The sequence below is a fragment of the Amaranthus tricolor genome, chromosome 1 (assembly GCF_026212465.1).
Source record: "Amaranthus tricolor cultivar Red isolate AtriRed21 chromosome 1, ASM2621246v1, whole genome shotgun sequence".
Classification (NCBI taxonomy): domain Eukaryota; kingdom Viridiplantae; phylum Streptophyta; class Magnoliopsida; order Caryophyllales; family Amaranthaceae; genus Amaranthus; species Amaranthus tricolor.
In genome coordinates this window covers 43,666,361-43,684,198 of record NC_080047.1, presented here as the reverse complement: position 1 = coordinate 43,684,198, position 17,838 = coordinate 43,666,361, and the positions used below count along the sequence as shown (strand labels likewise).

At 28.8% G+C, this 17,838-nt stretch overlaps 2 protein-coding genes across 2 annotated transcripts; one reads left to right on the top strand and one right to left on the bottom strand.

The window, feature by feature from the left end:
* Positions 1–5,238: 5,238 nt before the first annotated feature.
* LOC130811196 (zinc finger A20 and AN1 domain-containing stress-associated protein 4-like) lies at positions 5,239–5,547 on the top strand. Its single transcript, XM_057677398.1, has one exon. It carries the CDS (start codon positions 5,239–5,241, stop codon positions 5,545–5,547), a length of 309 nt encoding a protein of 102 aa, XP_057533381.1.
* A 7,774-nt stretch (positions 5,548–13,321) lies between these two features.
* LOC130827874 (WAT1-related protein At5g07050-like) lies at positions 13,322–17,838 on the bottom strand. The gene is made up of 7 exons (XM_057693757.1): positions 17,504–17,838; positions 17,190–17,252; positions 16,973–17,089; positions 16,366–16,618; positions 15,563–15,721; positions 15,286–15,437; positions 13,322–13,914 (listed from the first exon to the last, which is right to left on the bottom strand). The coding sequence occupies exons 1-7, from the start codon at positions 17,710–17,712 to the stop codon at positions 13,614–13,616; spliced, it is 1,254 nt and encodes a 417-aa protein (XP_057549740.1). The 5' UTR covers positions 17,713–17,838; the 3' UTR covers positions 13,322–13,613.

The following is a 17,838-nucleotide window of genomic DNA, read 5'->3' as shown; positions in this document are numbered from 1 at the left end:
GTGAAAAACAACTATATAATACTATTTCATCATGAAATAAACTCATATAATTGATTACTTTAAGATATTAAGTGATCACTCTAAGACTATAAAAAGTGATCACTTTAAATCTGTAAAGAATCACTTTAAGTTATAAGTTATCACTTTATGAGAATGAGTGTATATTAAGCTAGCCCAATAAAGATTAACTTACCATAAGACCTTCTCATTTGAGAATTTGTGAAGAATTAAATGATTTGATTTCCAAAAAATCGAGTGGATAGCCCAATAATTTTTTTACACACTAATTCCAAGTCTTAGAACACTCATTTCAAGACTTAAATGTCTATTACAACCCTTAAAACCCCTATTCTAAGTCTTATTCTTTTTTCACCAGAGGTTTAAGTTTATTTTTTAGCTACCTTTTTCAACCGTTAAAATGTCAATTCCAAAACAAAAAATCTCTACTTTAAGATTTAAGTTCCTACTCAAAGCCTTAGTTTTCCATCACCAATAGTCAAAATGACTACTCCAACACTTAAATTACCTATTCTTAGGGTTTAAAGTTGCCAATTCAAAGGCTTAAAATGCATATTCCAACGTCTAATAACAATATTTCAATATTTTATGTATGGATTTGCGAAAATGAGCTGGATAGTCATACTTATGTAGCCATCTCACAGAAGATTCACTGTTTGATTGCAAAGTATAAAGAACCTCCAAAGTCCAAAGGAAAAGGATTGAGTGCATTCCCCAAAAGCCTAATTTTCCATTAGAAAACGACATTAAACATCAGCCCATTATTTCAAAGTTCATTTGGGAAACACAAAAACTTGTATGCACTATTTGCTTCACTGCAATCACCTGGGCCAAATAGTCCACATCTAATTTTTGTTTACTATTTTTATACCAAATTTAAAACTTAAAAGACCAAATTTAAGATCTAAAAGGCCAAATTTAAAACTTAATAGAGCAATTCTAAGATTTAAGTCGACTTGATTTTAATTTTTAAATTAAGTATTATAATGTTATCTAAAAAATTACAATTTCAAGATTTAAAAGATCGAATTCAATGCTTAAAAGACCAATTCTAACGTTAGCTTGAATTTGGCCTTTTAAGTCTCAAATTTGAATTGAAAAAAATTATATAAAAAAATTAAAAGAAAATTACTACACGTTGGACCTTTTGTTGAGGTTAGTGCTTAAAATTGACAATTTAAGTATTAAAATTGACTTTTACATTTTAAAATGGGAGATTTAAAGTTTAATTTTGAGTAATTTAAAAAAACTACAGCTGTTCAAAAGTGACCCGACTCGAAAACCCGAATCGAAACCGAAAGTAAACCGACCCGAAAATGTGTTCCTTTTTTAGGTTTATCGAACCGACAGTACCCGAACCGAAATTGTACCCGAATCGGTTGACAACCGAAAATGGGAAAGCTGAACCCGAGCTGTAACCGATTTTTTTAACCGACACATAACCGTTAATCGAGATTACCCAAACCTATTAATGACCGACCTGAGTCATATCCGACCCGAATCATGCTCGAAATCGAATTTAATCCGGCTAAAATTGAACCCGAACGAATTTTATATCGAACTGTTGTAGACCTGAACCAATTTTTAACATAGAAGTATGATAGACTCATATTCAATCATCTTATTAGTTAATCTAATAAAGTGTTTAATAAATTAAATTTTATAAATACATGGTTTCATATATTTAGAGTTAATAATCAATTGTCAATGTTTATTTAACTACTTTTGATCGAATTAGATGAAAATTGATAGAACTTTATAATTTTAATTTCCGGTCAAATAAGTAAAAGTAACAAAGTAATAATGATTACTAATTGATTTGCTTTTTAACTATTTTGCTTTAAGTAAAGGGAATCTTGTCATCAATTAAAAAATGACTAACAACTTAATCTGATATTGATTCGGTTGATAGTAATCAGTAATACGTAGCCGAATTCTTTTTTTTTTAAAATAAAAACCCAAACCTGATCTGTACCCGACCAAAACCGAACCATTTAGTAACCAATGACAACCCGAGACCGATTGACACTCGACACGAACTTCAACCGACACCAAACCGATGCTAACACGATAGCTTGAATAACCAATATCCAACTGAACCGTGACTAACCGACTCGACCCGAGTGTGACCCGTCGTAACGCACAGTCAAAAAATAACCGATTCGACATACAACCGAACCGAATGACACCCGTCCGAAGCCGACCCGATCAACCGAATGAACACCTCTAAAAAAAACTTATTGGACTGAGGTGGTAGTGGTGGTCTCATCCATGAGGCCGTTGCACAGAAAAACTAATGTTTGGGAAAAAAGTATCTTGTTCAAACCAACTAACTTAGACGATCCAGCCCACAGAGTATATCACATAATATTGCTAGCTTAACATTCCAAATCTATAGGCGCGTATTGCATTTTCTCTTGCACTATGATTTTAATTTTTACCTTAATTCTCAAACTATAATTCATATAGGATTCGGAGGAAGTTAGTCCCTGAGGATTTATATAAATACATAATTTTAAAGTGATCATTATAAGTATATATCTTTGATAATGTTAGCGATTCTATATTACTAAAAAGTATCACTGAAAATGATAGTGATTTTACAAAACAGATCTCAAAACCTTTTCTTCCTACTTTTGGATGCAAAATCACATTTTCATTTTAAATCTCCATTCACTTCATTTTCCTCTCAACATCATAAACTCTCCCTAGGGTATGTATCTTCTCTTCCAACTCTATTTCATTAAGCTTTAATGTTTTTTTTGGTTGTATGTAGATTTGCTTGGGTGTTATATGCTAGATTTTAAGGATTTTTTGAACTTAGGTTTTTAATTTTAGGTTAAATGAATCAAAATTGCTTGAAGTTATGATAATAGAGCTATAAGTTATTGTAATTAACAATTTTTAATTCCCTTTCTAAATTGTTATTTTAGCTTATATAAATTTGCTTGTGAATATTGTTTATTGTTGTTTTAGGCATAATTAGAATTGAGGTTGATGTTGAGATGTATGCCCTGATGGTTAAATTTGGCAAATTAGGGTGCAGTGTTCACAAATCTCAATATCTTCTCAGGATTATTCATGCTACTATGGTTGATATAGAGATATCAACACAGCTAGAGATTAGAAAACCTAAGGTTAAGGTGTTGTGGATGCTTTATGTATGATGTGAACGATATATTAAAGGGGTGTTCTTGCTTTATATAAGAGTCACTAAAACATGAATCATTCACATCATAACACTATCATCCTGCAACTAAATTAATTTTAAATAAATTTTATCTAAACTAATCCATACAAAAAGGTGCTCCTACTTTACTTGGGAGAGATTTAAACATAAATAATTGTCATTCTGCAACTGAATTAATTTTTCCTCAATTTTATACGAACTAATTCATATGTTATTTTTAGTTATTTCAAACTTAAATTGAAAGAATATTTGTATTGTGGATGAGACGTAAATAATAATAAAAAAAAATGATGTTTTTTAAAATAGATAATTTAATACCATTATTGAAAATATTATCATCAACACAAAATAGTGATCATGACCCTAAACTTATTGAGAGATACTTAAAGAGAAGAAAGAAATGCAACCACTTGTATGTAATTATCCATATTGTTTAAATAAAGATTATTAAATTGTGGTTTTTCTTTAGTAGAGAAAAAAAGCCATTATTTTCTTTTCCAATATTGATTTGTCATTGTAAAAAGTCATAACATTTCATTCAAAGAAATTGAAAAGTTTGAATGAGCATATTCGAAGAATGTAATGTATCCAAGATGTAATAATGACATCTTTACGTTCTCGATTTTATACAACTTAGAATTTAAGATCAAATTTTCTAAAAATACAAAAGCTCACACAAAAGGCTAATTATTAGATAAAAAGAGAAAGAAAAGAAATCCTAAAATGCAAAACACCAATCATTTATCAAGTTGAATTTAATTATGTTTTTATGAACTTACTACAATGAACAAAATTCTATTTTTAATAATTTGTTGTATTTTTAAAATACTAATCTTAATTGAAATTAGTCAAATTTATTTTGTTGAATTGAACTTCTATTCATGAAATTAAACTTGATTAGGTTCACTAATATATAATTATTTAGAAAACATAAATTCAATTTAGTAAAGATACCTTTTTTTTTATTAAATAGAAGGTAGTTTTAATTAGTCTTATATTTAAATAAGTTCATTTGATTAAAATTACTCAAATTTAACAAAATACTATCTAGTTTATTAAACATTATTTACTAATAAGCAACAGTGAAAAAAAATCAATATAAATAAAATAGGTAAAATTCAGTAAGAATTAATTTAATACATGTCAATTAAAATAAGATGAACTATTAGTTTTTTTTTATTATATTTATCTAAAGAAACCATGAGTTAGTCCTAGAAGATGCATAAAAAACTCAAAGATTACTTATAGAAGAGTTAAGAACAAATCTAATAATTATAGCAAAAAGTAAGCACTAATCCAACCACATATAAAAATGGGCATAATTGCATGTATCTTAAGCTTAGTGGAGGGTGACACCATATCTTGTATGAAATTGGGATTTGTTGAGTGTCTCCTTATAATAAGACAAACACAATTACCATCTACAATGAATTAACATTTGTCCTAATTTGAATTACAATACAAAATACACTCAATTTTTTCATAGAAAAGTTTTTTTTATTGTGGTTGTAAAAGTCATTAAATGTGGAGAATCGATGTTGCTTCATGATGTATATATGATTCTATACATTAAAGTCAATTAGCTTGCTAGCTATTTCTTCTAAGCCTAGGTTTTTATAGATGGTAGCAAATTTTTGTTTGTTTATGATGTAATTGCACTCTTTTTGATGTTATGTATGTTGCTTGTTGTGTATAGTCTACAATGAATTAGGTTAACTTTAATAAGAGGCGGGCTAAAAATTTATAATTTTTATATTTTTATATGAGAAAATTATAAGAAACTATCTAATTTATATCTATTTTTTTAAAAAATTATCTTATGTAAAATTTTTTACAAAAAACTACTTTATATAATACATTTCTTTGCAAAATACTACCTTATAACGGTTTTTACCTTTTGACCATTTAATTTAACCGTTGACTGTCACGTGACAGTCATGTAATTGTATAAACCCATTCTTCTTCTTCATTTCAGCGTTTTTCATCCGTTTGTTGCTGCTCGTTGAAAATTTGTAATTAAATCAAAAAAAATGGCTGAAGAACATGAATTTCAAGCCCAAGATCAAGGTCACAGATTATGTGCAAATAATTGTGGATTTTTTGGAAGCCCATCAACTTTAAATTTATGCTCAAAATGTTTCAGAGATATACGTTTGAAAGAAGAACAAGGAGCTCTTGCGAAAGCCGCTTTAGATAACACCAAAATCCCCGTTTACCCGAATCCAAATCCGAACCCGAGCCCGGGTTCATCTACCCAGTTAAAGATACCCGTATTGGTGGAAGTGGGTTTGATCTCAACCGTTGAGATGAAGCAGCAACAAAGAAATGAAAAACGCTGAAATGAAGAAGAAGAATGGGTTTATACAATCACGTGACTGTCACGTGACAGTCAACGGTTAAATCAAACAGTCAAAGGGTAAAAACCGTTATAAGGTAGTGTTTTGCAAAGAAATGTATTATATAAAGTAGTTTTTTGCAAAAATTTTTATATAAGGTAGTTTTTTAAAAAAGAGGTATAGATTAGGTATTTTTTTACAATTTTCTCTTTTTATAAATATAAAGATTAAAATTAATTGATCAAATCAATAACAAAGTATTATTAAAAATCTCTTAATTTTAGAGGTTTTGTGTAGTCGAACATCTTATACGTACCTAAAACTATCTCGAATTTAACTTATTATATACCACTTAGTCTTTTTATCAAGGAATTAACTCAATTAAAAATATAAACTGATAGTTAAAACCCCAAGACATATTATATATGTAATCAATCGCTTTTAGAGATTATTTATATTTTTTGGGGCTATTTTTGAGACTTTTTTGGATGATATATGATTCAAAGTATTAAACTTCAAGAATCATAGAAGTATATAATTATCAAAAATCGGTGAGAAGTTTACAATGTTATGAAAAGTTCAAATGGTTGATTTGTATGGATTTTTGATAATAAATGAAGAGTGAGTCTTATGTGTACATAATAAAATTAAAATATTTGAATAAAATAGAAAGAAAGTTTTAAGTTATTATCTATGAATAAAAATAAGGCAAAATAAGTGATACGAATCAAAATAATAAATAATGCTAAATAAGTGATGAAATATAGTAAATGTTGTGCATTTATTCTGACTTGTGACATAAAATTAGTTGTTATTGTTAAAATTTGTGAAAGTCTCTGAATGGGAATGATTTTGTTGATTAGGATTCAAGAATATTGAATTGATTATATTCACAACAATTTAAACCAATCATATCCAGTCCGACTTGAGTATTAGTAGTATTCTAAGTCGATATGGATAACTGATCGTACTACTATGTAATTTGATAGTAATACAAATATAGTAATAAGAGAAACAAATTTTTATTTTAGTTTGGAGTAAGTATCACTTTTCAGAAAAAGTTTTATATTTAATTTTTATTTAGTTTTTCTTTTTTCGGCCCACCATGTAATAAAAGAAAGATAGTGATTAGACTTCCAATTCTTAATACTCTTCTGTCTTTAATTTTCATTTGATAGTAATATCAATATAGTAATATAAAAATTAAATTTTATTTCAGTTGAAGTATATAGTTCACTAGAAATAATTATTTACTGGCCTTGCCCTTGAGTAGCTTTAATTAACTAAGGTTTCTTGGGTTTTGTTATGAGCTTCATGGAAACATGATGGTTACTCTTCTTTCCTTCTGAAATGAAAGTGTTTAGGATATTACTAAGGTGAAATTAAAAAGAAAATATAAAAGAAAAATAAAGCACAACACAAATATGGAGCAAAGACAAAGAAAACACACAACGGCATCTGTGACACCTCGCCTTGAATTGCAATGTAATTCATTAATGATTCAACAATACAATAACAAACCACCTAATTTCATTATTCTTGAACACACACTCTCAAGCTCAAAGTTTTCACATTTAATAAACCACTTATTATCACATGAAAGACACTCATTAGACTCTCAAGTCTCGCCCTATTTTTGCTCTTTGTAATAGCCTCCACACTCTATGATACTAATTTTAGGGCCTTATAAAACCACCTCAATTAGAAGATTAACTCTACAAAAGTGGCATTACATATTCAATCCCACACAATCAAAATAGCAAATTCAAATAGAATAGTCTACACCAGGTTGCTCAAACAACCCGTCCTAATGCTCGAACGAGCAACTCCCAAACAGCACCCGCTAATGCTGCTATTGCACTTGTGCATGCCACTCCTATGCACCTCCTTTTTTGCTTCATTCAAGGACTCAAACCTAAATTGTTTAACCCCCGATTGCGCACTATTTCTTCCCTCTAATGTGTATGTCATAGTGTGAGCAATGAGTTGATCAAATGCACTTACCATACTATTTGGTACTCGATATATTTCATATTGAAAACTTCGTATTATAAACTAATAATGCAAAATACAAATTACAATTGGGAATTTGTATTTTCCCTTTGTTGATGGCTAAATAAAACTTACAAAATACACTAATAATTAATTTGAAGGTAATCATTGTAACGACAACCGTTTCCAGAAAACTTGATACTTGTTGTAGGCGTGTAATCACTTTCCTTTTGCGATATTTCCTCAACAAAGGTACTTGGATTTTGAATTGGAAATTTACAACCAGATATATAAACAACACAACACAACACGCCCTTAGTACTTAGGGTATGTCGCTTAACAACAAGTATTTAAAGAATTATAAGCTTTGAAAATTCTAACAAAAGTTAATTACTCTCTTGAAAGAACACAAGTGACAGAGAAAGAGCAAAAATGAGAATTCAGAAATTAGGTGTAGTGAATACCCTTCCCCAAGCCCCTATTTATACTACTCCAAGTATAGCTAAGGATCATGGCACATTCAATCACCCATTGATGACCAATATTAATGGCCTCCAATCAATATCCTTAACAAGGTATTCATGAGCATTATTCCTCCCAATTATTCCTTTGTAACTCCACAAATAATATGGAATAAGTAAGGGAATCCAATGCAATCGACTCAAAGGAAACTTAAAGACTCAAAGGTCATATCAGAACAAAATGCCGAGTCGGCTTTTGATCCCTTCCCAGGAAAGCTGACTCGGCTTTTCCTGCTGACAAAATCAATTTTCCAGAACCTAAAGCCGAGTCAGCTTTAGGCCCAAATCCAAGAAAGTCGGGTCGGCTTTTCTTGCTAACTTGGTTTTCCAATTTTTCTTTTGTCATATTCTTTGAACTCTTTTTGGACTTTGTATTTAATACATATTGTCCCATTATTATTTGCAGTATTTGGTGATTATATATACTTGAGATTATTATACACTAAATGTTCAACACTTCTTTGCATCAAATTCAAAAAAGATAGACTAAATAAGTATGTTAAGGGTGTGCCCATCAAAATCCAATTACATAAATGTAAAAGGAAGCTTCATTTAAACCATTCCTGGAATTCATTGCTGGTTTCCATCTACAATTTGGCCAAATTGATTAAAAGCAAAAGAAATTTCGAGTAGTAGGTGGAGTTCTTACAAGTTATATGCATCTACACCAAGTCTATGACCTCTAGCCCTTATTTTTTGCCAGCATTAAAGGATTTATTTTCAAGATCATTGAGTGAGTCATGAGTATATATTTGGCAACCAAACCTATTTTGTTTTAATTACCAAATTTGCGTATGATAGTTTAGGATTAAACAGATCCGTCTTGAAAAATTTAGGTATGCAAAATTTTTATTTTGCATCTTATTTATAGTGAATATATTTATTTCATTAATAAACTGAACATATTTTTTTTTTGATTAACTTTTAAAATTACGGGAGAAAGAAAAGACCCTATGCGGTCGATCATCTCGCAAAACCTCAAAGACCCCCTTATTTAGGAAGTGTGAAAAGAGCAATATCAACTTTCTGATTTCAACTATGGAGGGACCACATAAATTGCCCTATATATAGAGTTCAATTGTTGGTTGTTAAGTACTTTCGACTTATTTAATGTATCAACGTATACAAAAAGTATATTTCGTTTATAGCGCTTCTAACTTTACTTTTTGAACTTTATTCATTTTCTCTTCAAGAATTCCGATTTTCTTTGTGTTGTTGAAGTGATGACATTCTATACCTCTTTATACGTCCACCACTAGCACAAGTTTCCATTTTATCATCTTTATTCTTTCTCTTCTTTATCCAATAGGAAGAAAGTACCTTAGAAATCAATAACATACATCTTTCCAAAATAATATAGCTATTGCAAATGCATAGTGCAAATGTGCAATAAACCAAATAAATCATTTTCTATATCTCTCTTTCATAAGTTTATTTTTTGACTTAAGAAGTTATGTTTATTTGTGGTTGAATGATGTTATCATCCAAAAGAAACAATCAATTGGCAAAAGAAAGGAAAAGGAAATATGAACTATCATGCAACAAGTTAGAGACCATTGAGAATTATTGTCCAATGATTGTGAAATCTCAAATGGGTTTTAGATTTTGTGGTGCTATCTAGCTAGGTGTCCAAATAGATGTGGATAATTCTTAGAACTATCTGAGTCATTTATTAATTATTAAAAATAATTATAGAAAAAAAAATATACAGTGATCATAATTAATTATTGGTGTGATTTGCTCCATATAAATACAATAATGCAAAAAGCTAAAATAATGTATGTAGTTGCATGAATGACTTCTGTTGAAGATGATAGATGATGTCATTCAAATGGCTCATGGGATGTTTTTGTTTATTGGGTATTTAATTACATTAGTCAAGCCCCAATTATGGGTTTTAATTTGATCTAGAAGACTTAAAAGTATGGATCATACTATTTAATTGATTTAGTTAATAAAAGTGTAACTATGGTCTTGGCCAGTATGGGCGAAGTCACAAGGGGGCTGGTTGGGGCCTGGCTTTTGTTGCCCATCATTACGGTCTAATTTTTTCAAGTTTTGCTCTTGCGAATTTTATGATCATAATTCATATGCTAGTAGTGTAACCTCAATATTGAATGAGATTAGAGATTTAGGTTTTCGTAGCATCAACTTGGCATTCAAAGATTTGCGGAGTTCGTTTCAGTCGCACTTGGTCCCATCAGTCGCAGAATCTTATCTTATTCTTTCTCGAGTTAAGGGACTCTTTAGCCGCGCTCTCCTTTATGGATATGAGTTGCCGCTGTCCTTCTCTTCCCAAATCCTGCCCATAGTTTTCTATGGGCGGAATATACTAGGTATGATGATGATATAGCATCAACTTAGTAAATTTTTGTAATGCAAAGTCTAATATTTCAAAACCTTTCTTTTACCAAAAAAATTGGTGATGAAAATATAATCAACAAATAACAATTTCAATAAGTAAAAATAAGTTGAATTTCATAAAAATTAATTTTAATAAGTAAAATTAAAATAAATTTCTAAAAAAAATAAATTCAAATTGATCGACCAAAAAGGTGTACTAAAAAGAGCTTTGATGTTACTCCCACTACCTGACTAAATAAGCTAATATAGTTAGTTGGTTATTGATTAATTATTTTTATATATCATTAATTTGATCATATATGTAGTTAATTGTCAAGTACGTAATTAATAAGTTTTGTACATGATGAGGATTGAAGATGACTAGCTCCTTGATATATTCATGGCAAAATTTAATATAATTAAGCAAATTAATTGTAATGTAATCAAACCTTTTATAGGTTTAATTTTTATAGTTCACATATTAGTTGGGTTGTTATGATAAAAACGGTTAAATGCCTAAATTTGAGCAAATAACTCCCTAGCTAGCAAACTAGCTTGTGTAAGTTTTTGTTACTCATCTCAAAATGTAACTAATTAACAAATATTTATATTCCTATCTATCTTTTTGAGTTTACATGATATGATTAAAAAAACTCTGATAAATTTAAGTTTTACGAAGATTTATATAAGGAAAGAGAGAGTAACGCATTATGTACATATATATACTTCCTTCAATTATTTGCTTTTTTTTTTTATTTTGTCCATATTAAATTTTATATATATAAAAATATTTTGGTCAATTAGAGCAAAGAAATCGAACATTGCAAGTAATATAAGTTATTGATTTGTAAATCAATGTCTATTTTGGATTTTAGGCTATATAGCCACAATCATATAAAAATAACAAAACAAAAAATAAACTACAAAATTACGTGTTATATAAAGTAAACAAAGTTTAAAGTAAAAAGAATTTTATTTTATTTTGTAGATTTTTATCATGATCATTCCCCAAAACCGACTTTAAAAATAAAAGTTCACATCAGCTTTTTACATTAGTTTTTGTGTGGTAGGTTTAAAGCAAAATGGGTACTCTCCAATAGTTGTTCAATGAAAAACCTAAGTCATAGAACAAGAGAAGAACAATGGAAAAAGAAAAAATAGAGTACACCACTTCATAGTAATCCCTAACATATACTTAATTGTTTTAAAAATATTTTGATAGAAAAACTCTCGTATAAAAATAAATTAAATACGATAATTTTTGAAATAAATATTAAAATAAATACAAAATACACCACTTTCTATTTTTAAGTTTTAAAGTGAAATAAAATGTATGTAAAGCATGCCAAAATAACACACAAACCAAAAAGAAAATTCCCTTAAAAAAGTTTGACTACTAACACAAACACCAAAAGGAATTCCATGCCATAACAATAAACATCAAATTAAAGATGACATGTTATTTCTTATCACCTCTAGACTTTGATGAAAGGACATTTATGTATAACTTTGGTTTTGTAGCTCTTTGCAAATGCCTCATCACCTTAACTCAACTTCTTTATAGACTTTCAAAATTATCCCTTACTCTAAAAATATTTTGTCCATTCTATTACATTTGTCATAATAATAATATTATTTTTTCACTGAATATGTCACCATCAATTAAATATATTTTTTAATTTAATACATACACACGTTTAAATTTATTGTGGCCAACCATGGTATACTAATTAAAAATTAGAACATAATATGCTATATTTGAATGTTAAAATCAAATTAAAATATTACACGTTACTCAATTTACAATGTGACGTTTAAGTTTAAATTTATACGCTTAAACTCTCTTTGCTCTCTTTTATTTCGAGTTGTTTAAATGTACTACCAAACATAAGAAAATACCACTTTAACTCTTTTATTACCGAAAACTAAAATAGTTTTTTATTTCTTGATTTTGGCCTTTCGGGGTACAACAATTCCTTATAAACAAGTGAAATTAATCTTTTTATAAGTGGTGAAAATTAAACCCTTATGACACTATAAACAAGAGTGAAAAGAAATTGTCTTTAATTATTAAGTCAATCCATAATTCTCTATCTTATTGAGGAAGGACTTTATAATGTACACCTTTTTCGTTGAGTTTTGTAGAAATAGATCAAACTACATATGGTTTTCTCTCTAAATACCGAAATAAAATTTATCTATAATAATATTTTTAATTTATTTCAAATACATATGTTTTTTAATTGGAAAATACATATATCTTTAATAATTAATATAGAACTCATCACGGATCAATAGTTAAGTACATGTATACGTTACTTTATATTTAATTTATTGTTAAATGAATATCATCAAGCATGTATGACCTTTTCTATTAAAATAATATAATAACTCAACTATACAATGTGGTATTTCTTATGTACTTCTAATCAACAAGTGGAGTATCATATTCCTACCAATTGTACCAACATATGTTGATTCTGTTTGATTCTCAACATAAATTTTAAATTATTCTTTGATTTTAAACTGAAAACAAAATAGATAGTGGAGTCATATCAAGAAACCAGCAAAAAAGGTTTAGGAACATTATCCAATTTATGTAGAATTCCAAACAATTTTTCATAAAAGGGAATTCTAATTTTTGATTTAGTGATCGTCATAATATGAGACCGTCTCAATATAAGACGAATCTATATAATCAGCTTATTTATTTAATTAATCTATTAAGATTGTAAATGTATTTTTTAAGATTATAAGTAATTACTTTAAAATTGTAAGTGTATATTAGGCCAACCTAATTAAAAAATTTTCGTAAGATGGTCTCATTGGAGAATTTGTAAAAAATATATTCATTATAAATGAAATAACAACTTGATTAGAAAGCTCCCTCATTTTCCATTTATTTAGTGAAACTCCAAATCAATGATAACACACCATTACTTATTAATTGCATGTAAGTCTTCTATTTTAGTTAATTTATTATTGCAAATGTAGGGAACAAAAAAGCCATAAAAGGGTTGGAATTATGTTAATTTCTCAACACACCAAAAGGGAGTGGTGGTGGGTTGGAAAGAAAAGTAAGGTCAAATACCAAAAAAGCCCCTTTTCATTTCCTTGCCTAATGTAATGTATTATTTGCCCTCATCCTCCAAATCTTCTACTATAAGTACTTTTCTACGTACGTACTCTATACGTACAAGCACAGTAGTTACCCTAAGCTATTGTTCTAGCTCCCTTGATGGGTGCTTCTAAGGCTAGCATGGGCGGTTCGGGCATCCGAGAGCTTATAACCACCGTCGGAAGTGTGTGGCTAGGTTCGATTACTCTTTGTGATTCCAAATCATCTAATTCAGAATCTTCTGAGATAGTACCTAATTCAGCAGTAAAATTGTTATTGTGAACACCCTTAATCGCTTCAGGAATAATCTCTTCGGCTTCTTTTTCCTTGTACTCCTTGTACTTGCCCCATAGTACAAAGTATAATCCTATCACTATCAATATAGCCCCAAGAACACTGCATTATTTGATCAACAATAAAAAAAAAAAGAAATAATATGATGTTAGTGATTTATATGATTAACAAGTACTAGTACATAATACTACAAAGAATATTTACGTACACGTACAATTACAAATGGACTAATGAAGATCACAAAATATTAAAGGTGTTTTATTTTGATTAAAGTAATGGATTACTTTAGAGTAGGTAGTGTCATGCTAAATTTCATGCATATATTTCGTTTTGCATTATGTTGAGATATATTATATAATTATATAGACTATTAAAATCATATTATAGAAGTAAATAATTAATAATATGAAATAAATTAATATAATAAAGAGAATTGTGATGATTACCAATAATATTTAAACTATATTAATAATTTAGGAAATAAAATTGATTCTTAGAGAATAAGATATTAAAATTTATATAAATATGCATGCAATGTAATACTTAATGAGAAAAGGAAAATTAATATATAAATTTTTATTGATTTTAATGAGAGAAATTTAATTTAATGTAATATATTATATTATAATGATATGCCATTATAATTTTTATTTAAAAAACTTAAATCATTCTGATAATGATATTTAAAAAGCGGAAGTTCGAGGCAGAAATTTAAAGACTAAAAATACTTTGATAAAGACATGAAAAGGAAGTTGTTTAGGGTGAATTATGTGAATTAGGCCAATTACGTATTGCATGCTTTAGTTGTGTTATAATATAAATAGGAGATTGCGTTACGCACAAACATTTCCTAGCAACCATTGTAAATTTTACATTATTATATAACTAATTATTAATAATCTTCAATTAAATAGGTTTAAAATTGATTTTATGCAAAAATATGTATTAGTTAAAGTGGTTAATCATAACGATAAGGATAATCGTATAGGAAGTTTTTTGGTGTAATATGTGGGTCGGAAGCTAACGTGACAAGAGGTCAAGAGTTCAAATCTTGATCATCTCTTATTTAAAGTGGAATATTATGCATTAGGTATGAAAATAGTGTTGCATCCACAATTCTAATCCAAAAGGTTCTCGTGTGATGAGACATGTTAAAAAAATAATACAACAGATCCTAAAAATTCAGCTATACGTTAAATATCGAAAAGCTTGATCATAATAACAACTATTGATTAACCATGAATAATAACAACTTAAAGGGGAGTTTTCCTAGAAAATCCCTAGCATGTTAAAAATCAAACTATAGGTGATTATAAAACAAAAAAAATTGATAAATTAGTTAATAAACTAGAGTTGATATTATTTTTGAAGTTGATATTATTCATGATTAATCAATAATTGATATTATTGTAAGAAAATTAACAAAAAATTATATTATTCACGATAATTTTAATTCCTTTTGTTTTTTCTTACCCTCCAACATAAATTTTCTCAGCAAGGATAAATGACCCCATAAAAGCGACAATGACCATCATGAAGGGACTAAAGGCAGTGACGAAAACAGGTCCTCTTTTTTCCATGACTACACCTTGTACATAATAAGCAACTCCTGAGGTTATTATGCCCTGTTACATACATTTTTTAAATAATATTATTGCTCTATTATGTAATTTCCAAATAATAATAATAAGTCAATATATATTTTATTTTGAAAAAAAATTGAAAAAAAAGGATAGAATAAAGTGGTTACAGCATAAGCAGCAGCAAGAAGGTTCATGTCCCAACCAATAGTCCATGCAGAGGGTTTGTGTTCCATAACAAAGGTGACAGCAATGGATTGTAAGGTCCCCAAAAAGCATACTAGTGTTGTTAGTGAAAGTTGTGCTGTGTATTTCCTCATTGTTATTGCCTGCACTCAACAAATTTTATCCCATTAACATTATTTTTGTTAGAGTATTTAAATGGAAGCCGTAACCTCTTATCACGTTGCCTTTGATACCATCTCAAGTAATCAATTCAAACAAAATTTTAAAAATAATGATTGAGACCCAAAAATATATTATATACTCTAATAATTTGTGTGTATTTAATTTTGTTACAATAATTTTATTTTTTAAGAATAGTTAGTGAATTAGAGCCTTAAAGTTTAGCACTTTCGCGATTTACAGCCTCAATATTTATTTTTTGCGAATTACAGCCACCAAAGTATCTTGCATGTTCAAGCCAAAATACAGAATTCCGACCATTTTGGTGGTTGGAATTTTAGGTTAAATAGTTGCAGTTCTGTATTTTTTGCCTGAACCTTTAAACTTTGATACTTCGGTGGCTGTAATTCGCAAAAAAAAACATTGAGACTGTAATTTGCAAATTATTCTTTTAAATATAAAAAAACCAAATACTGCTGAATAAATAAGTCATAATATAATATAATAGTTACTAAATAAAGTTATTTTTTTTTTAATAGCTACACTAGCCTAAAAAATCTTTATATAAAAGAGAAAAGTATAACTATGTAAAAAAAAAATGGCTGATAGTATTTTTTAAAGTTATTACCTGAAGGATGAAAAAGGCGGCCCAAGCTAGGGTGGCTAAGATGAGAAGAATAGAACCTTTCACCCAATCTCTATCGGCAGCGGCGGCAACAGCGGCGGTGGAGGTGGTGTGAGCAGGATGAATATGAGAAGACCAAACAAAGTTGATGACATGACCTTTATACAATGTCATCAACATAGCACCACCAACTGTGACTAAAGTTCCCACCACTTTGGCTATACACCTTAGCTTTTTTATGTCCACCTTCTCCATCCTAATCCAAATCATTAATTATCATTATAAATATATGCATCCATCAAAACATAGTACTTATATTATATAGTAAATTATTTAACAATTTAAAATTTTTTTATAACACAATAAATTGTCCATATACTAATATTACTCTTATAATGATAAAAATATTGATTCCGATTGATTATTAATCTTTAATTGCATTTTTTTATTAAAATTTAGTTATTATGTGAATATACTTACAATTAGTACTTTATTTAGCCAATAGAATACATAATGGGTGACATCCTATAAAGTTAGAGTTAAAGAAAGGCTACTATTTATATTTTAGGACATCCTATAAAGTAGATTATTATGATATGTGATGAATTACCTGCATAGGAAAGCCATGATGAATGTCATGGCAGGAAGCATATTGCTCATGGCACATGAGAAGGTTGGAGATGTGAATTTCAAGCCCATGTAGTAGAAATTTTGATCAATTACCGGTCTGTAATTAAAATAAAGATAAAAAATAAATTAGATATATAAACATAAAATCATATTAAAATTGAGTAGGAAATAATATATATGATGAAAGAAAAAATTACCCCAGAAGACCCAAAACAAAAATTTGTAAAAATATTGGAAATGTCATCCTTGGCCTTATTCCCCTGCATAAATAAACAAAAATAAGAAATTAATTTAAGTTTAAGCTGATGCTTGAAATAGTTTTCAGACACGTTACATATTTAATCAGAGTCAAATACTCCTTTTTGCATGTTTGTTGATCTACAAACACGACTTTTATTTGTTTTTTGTTATGTATATATGTTATAGAACTCAATATTAACAGAGTTTTAATCAAATAATCTGAATCATGATTTAGGCAGACCCAAACCTAAATTTAAAAGTAGTTTCTTACCTCTCAAGAACAAGGGCAAAAGGAGCAATGACAGCGGTGGCGAAGGCGTGGCGGTAGACGACAAGCACATAGTGGCTCATACCACCATTGAGAGAAACCTTAGTGACAATGTTCATCCCAGCATAGCCAAATTGTAAGCAAATCATAGCTATGTATGGTTTACTTTTCTCTAAGAAACTATTGTTTTGAATAATTCCTTTTCCTTCCATTTTCTGTTTTTTTTTTTTTTTTCTTTGCAAGTTAGTTTAAATTTGTATAAGAAAGTATATATAAGATTAGTTAGATGTTGTGAGGAAGAAAACACTAGAAAAGCTGTTAAAACCTTGTGTTTTCTT

Coding starts and splice junctions, on each gene's coding strand:
- LOC130811196 (XM_057677398.1), top strand. CDS start 5,239: ATGGCTGAAGAACATGAATTTCAAGCCCAAGATCAAGGTCACAGATTA.
- LOC130827874 (XM_057693757.1), bottom strand. CDS start 17,712: ATGGAAGGAAAAGGAATTATTCAAAACAATAGTTTCTTAGAGAAAAGT. Junction 17,253..17,503: donor TTTGCCCTTGTTCTTGAGAG/GTAAGAAACTAC, acceptor TTATTTATGCAG/GGGAATAAGGCCAAGGATGA. Junction 17,090..17,189: donor TTTGTTTTGGGTCTTCTGGG/GTAATTTTTTCT, acceptor TTTTAATTACAG/ACCGGTAATTGATCAAAATT.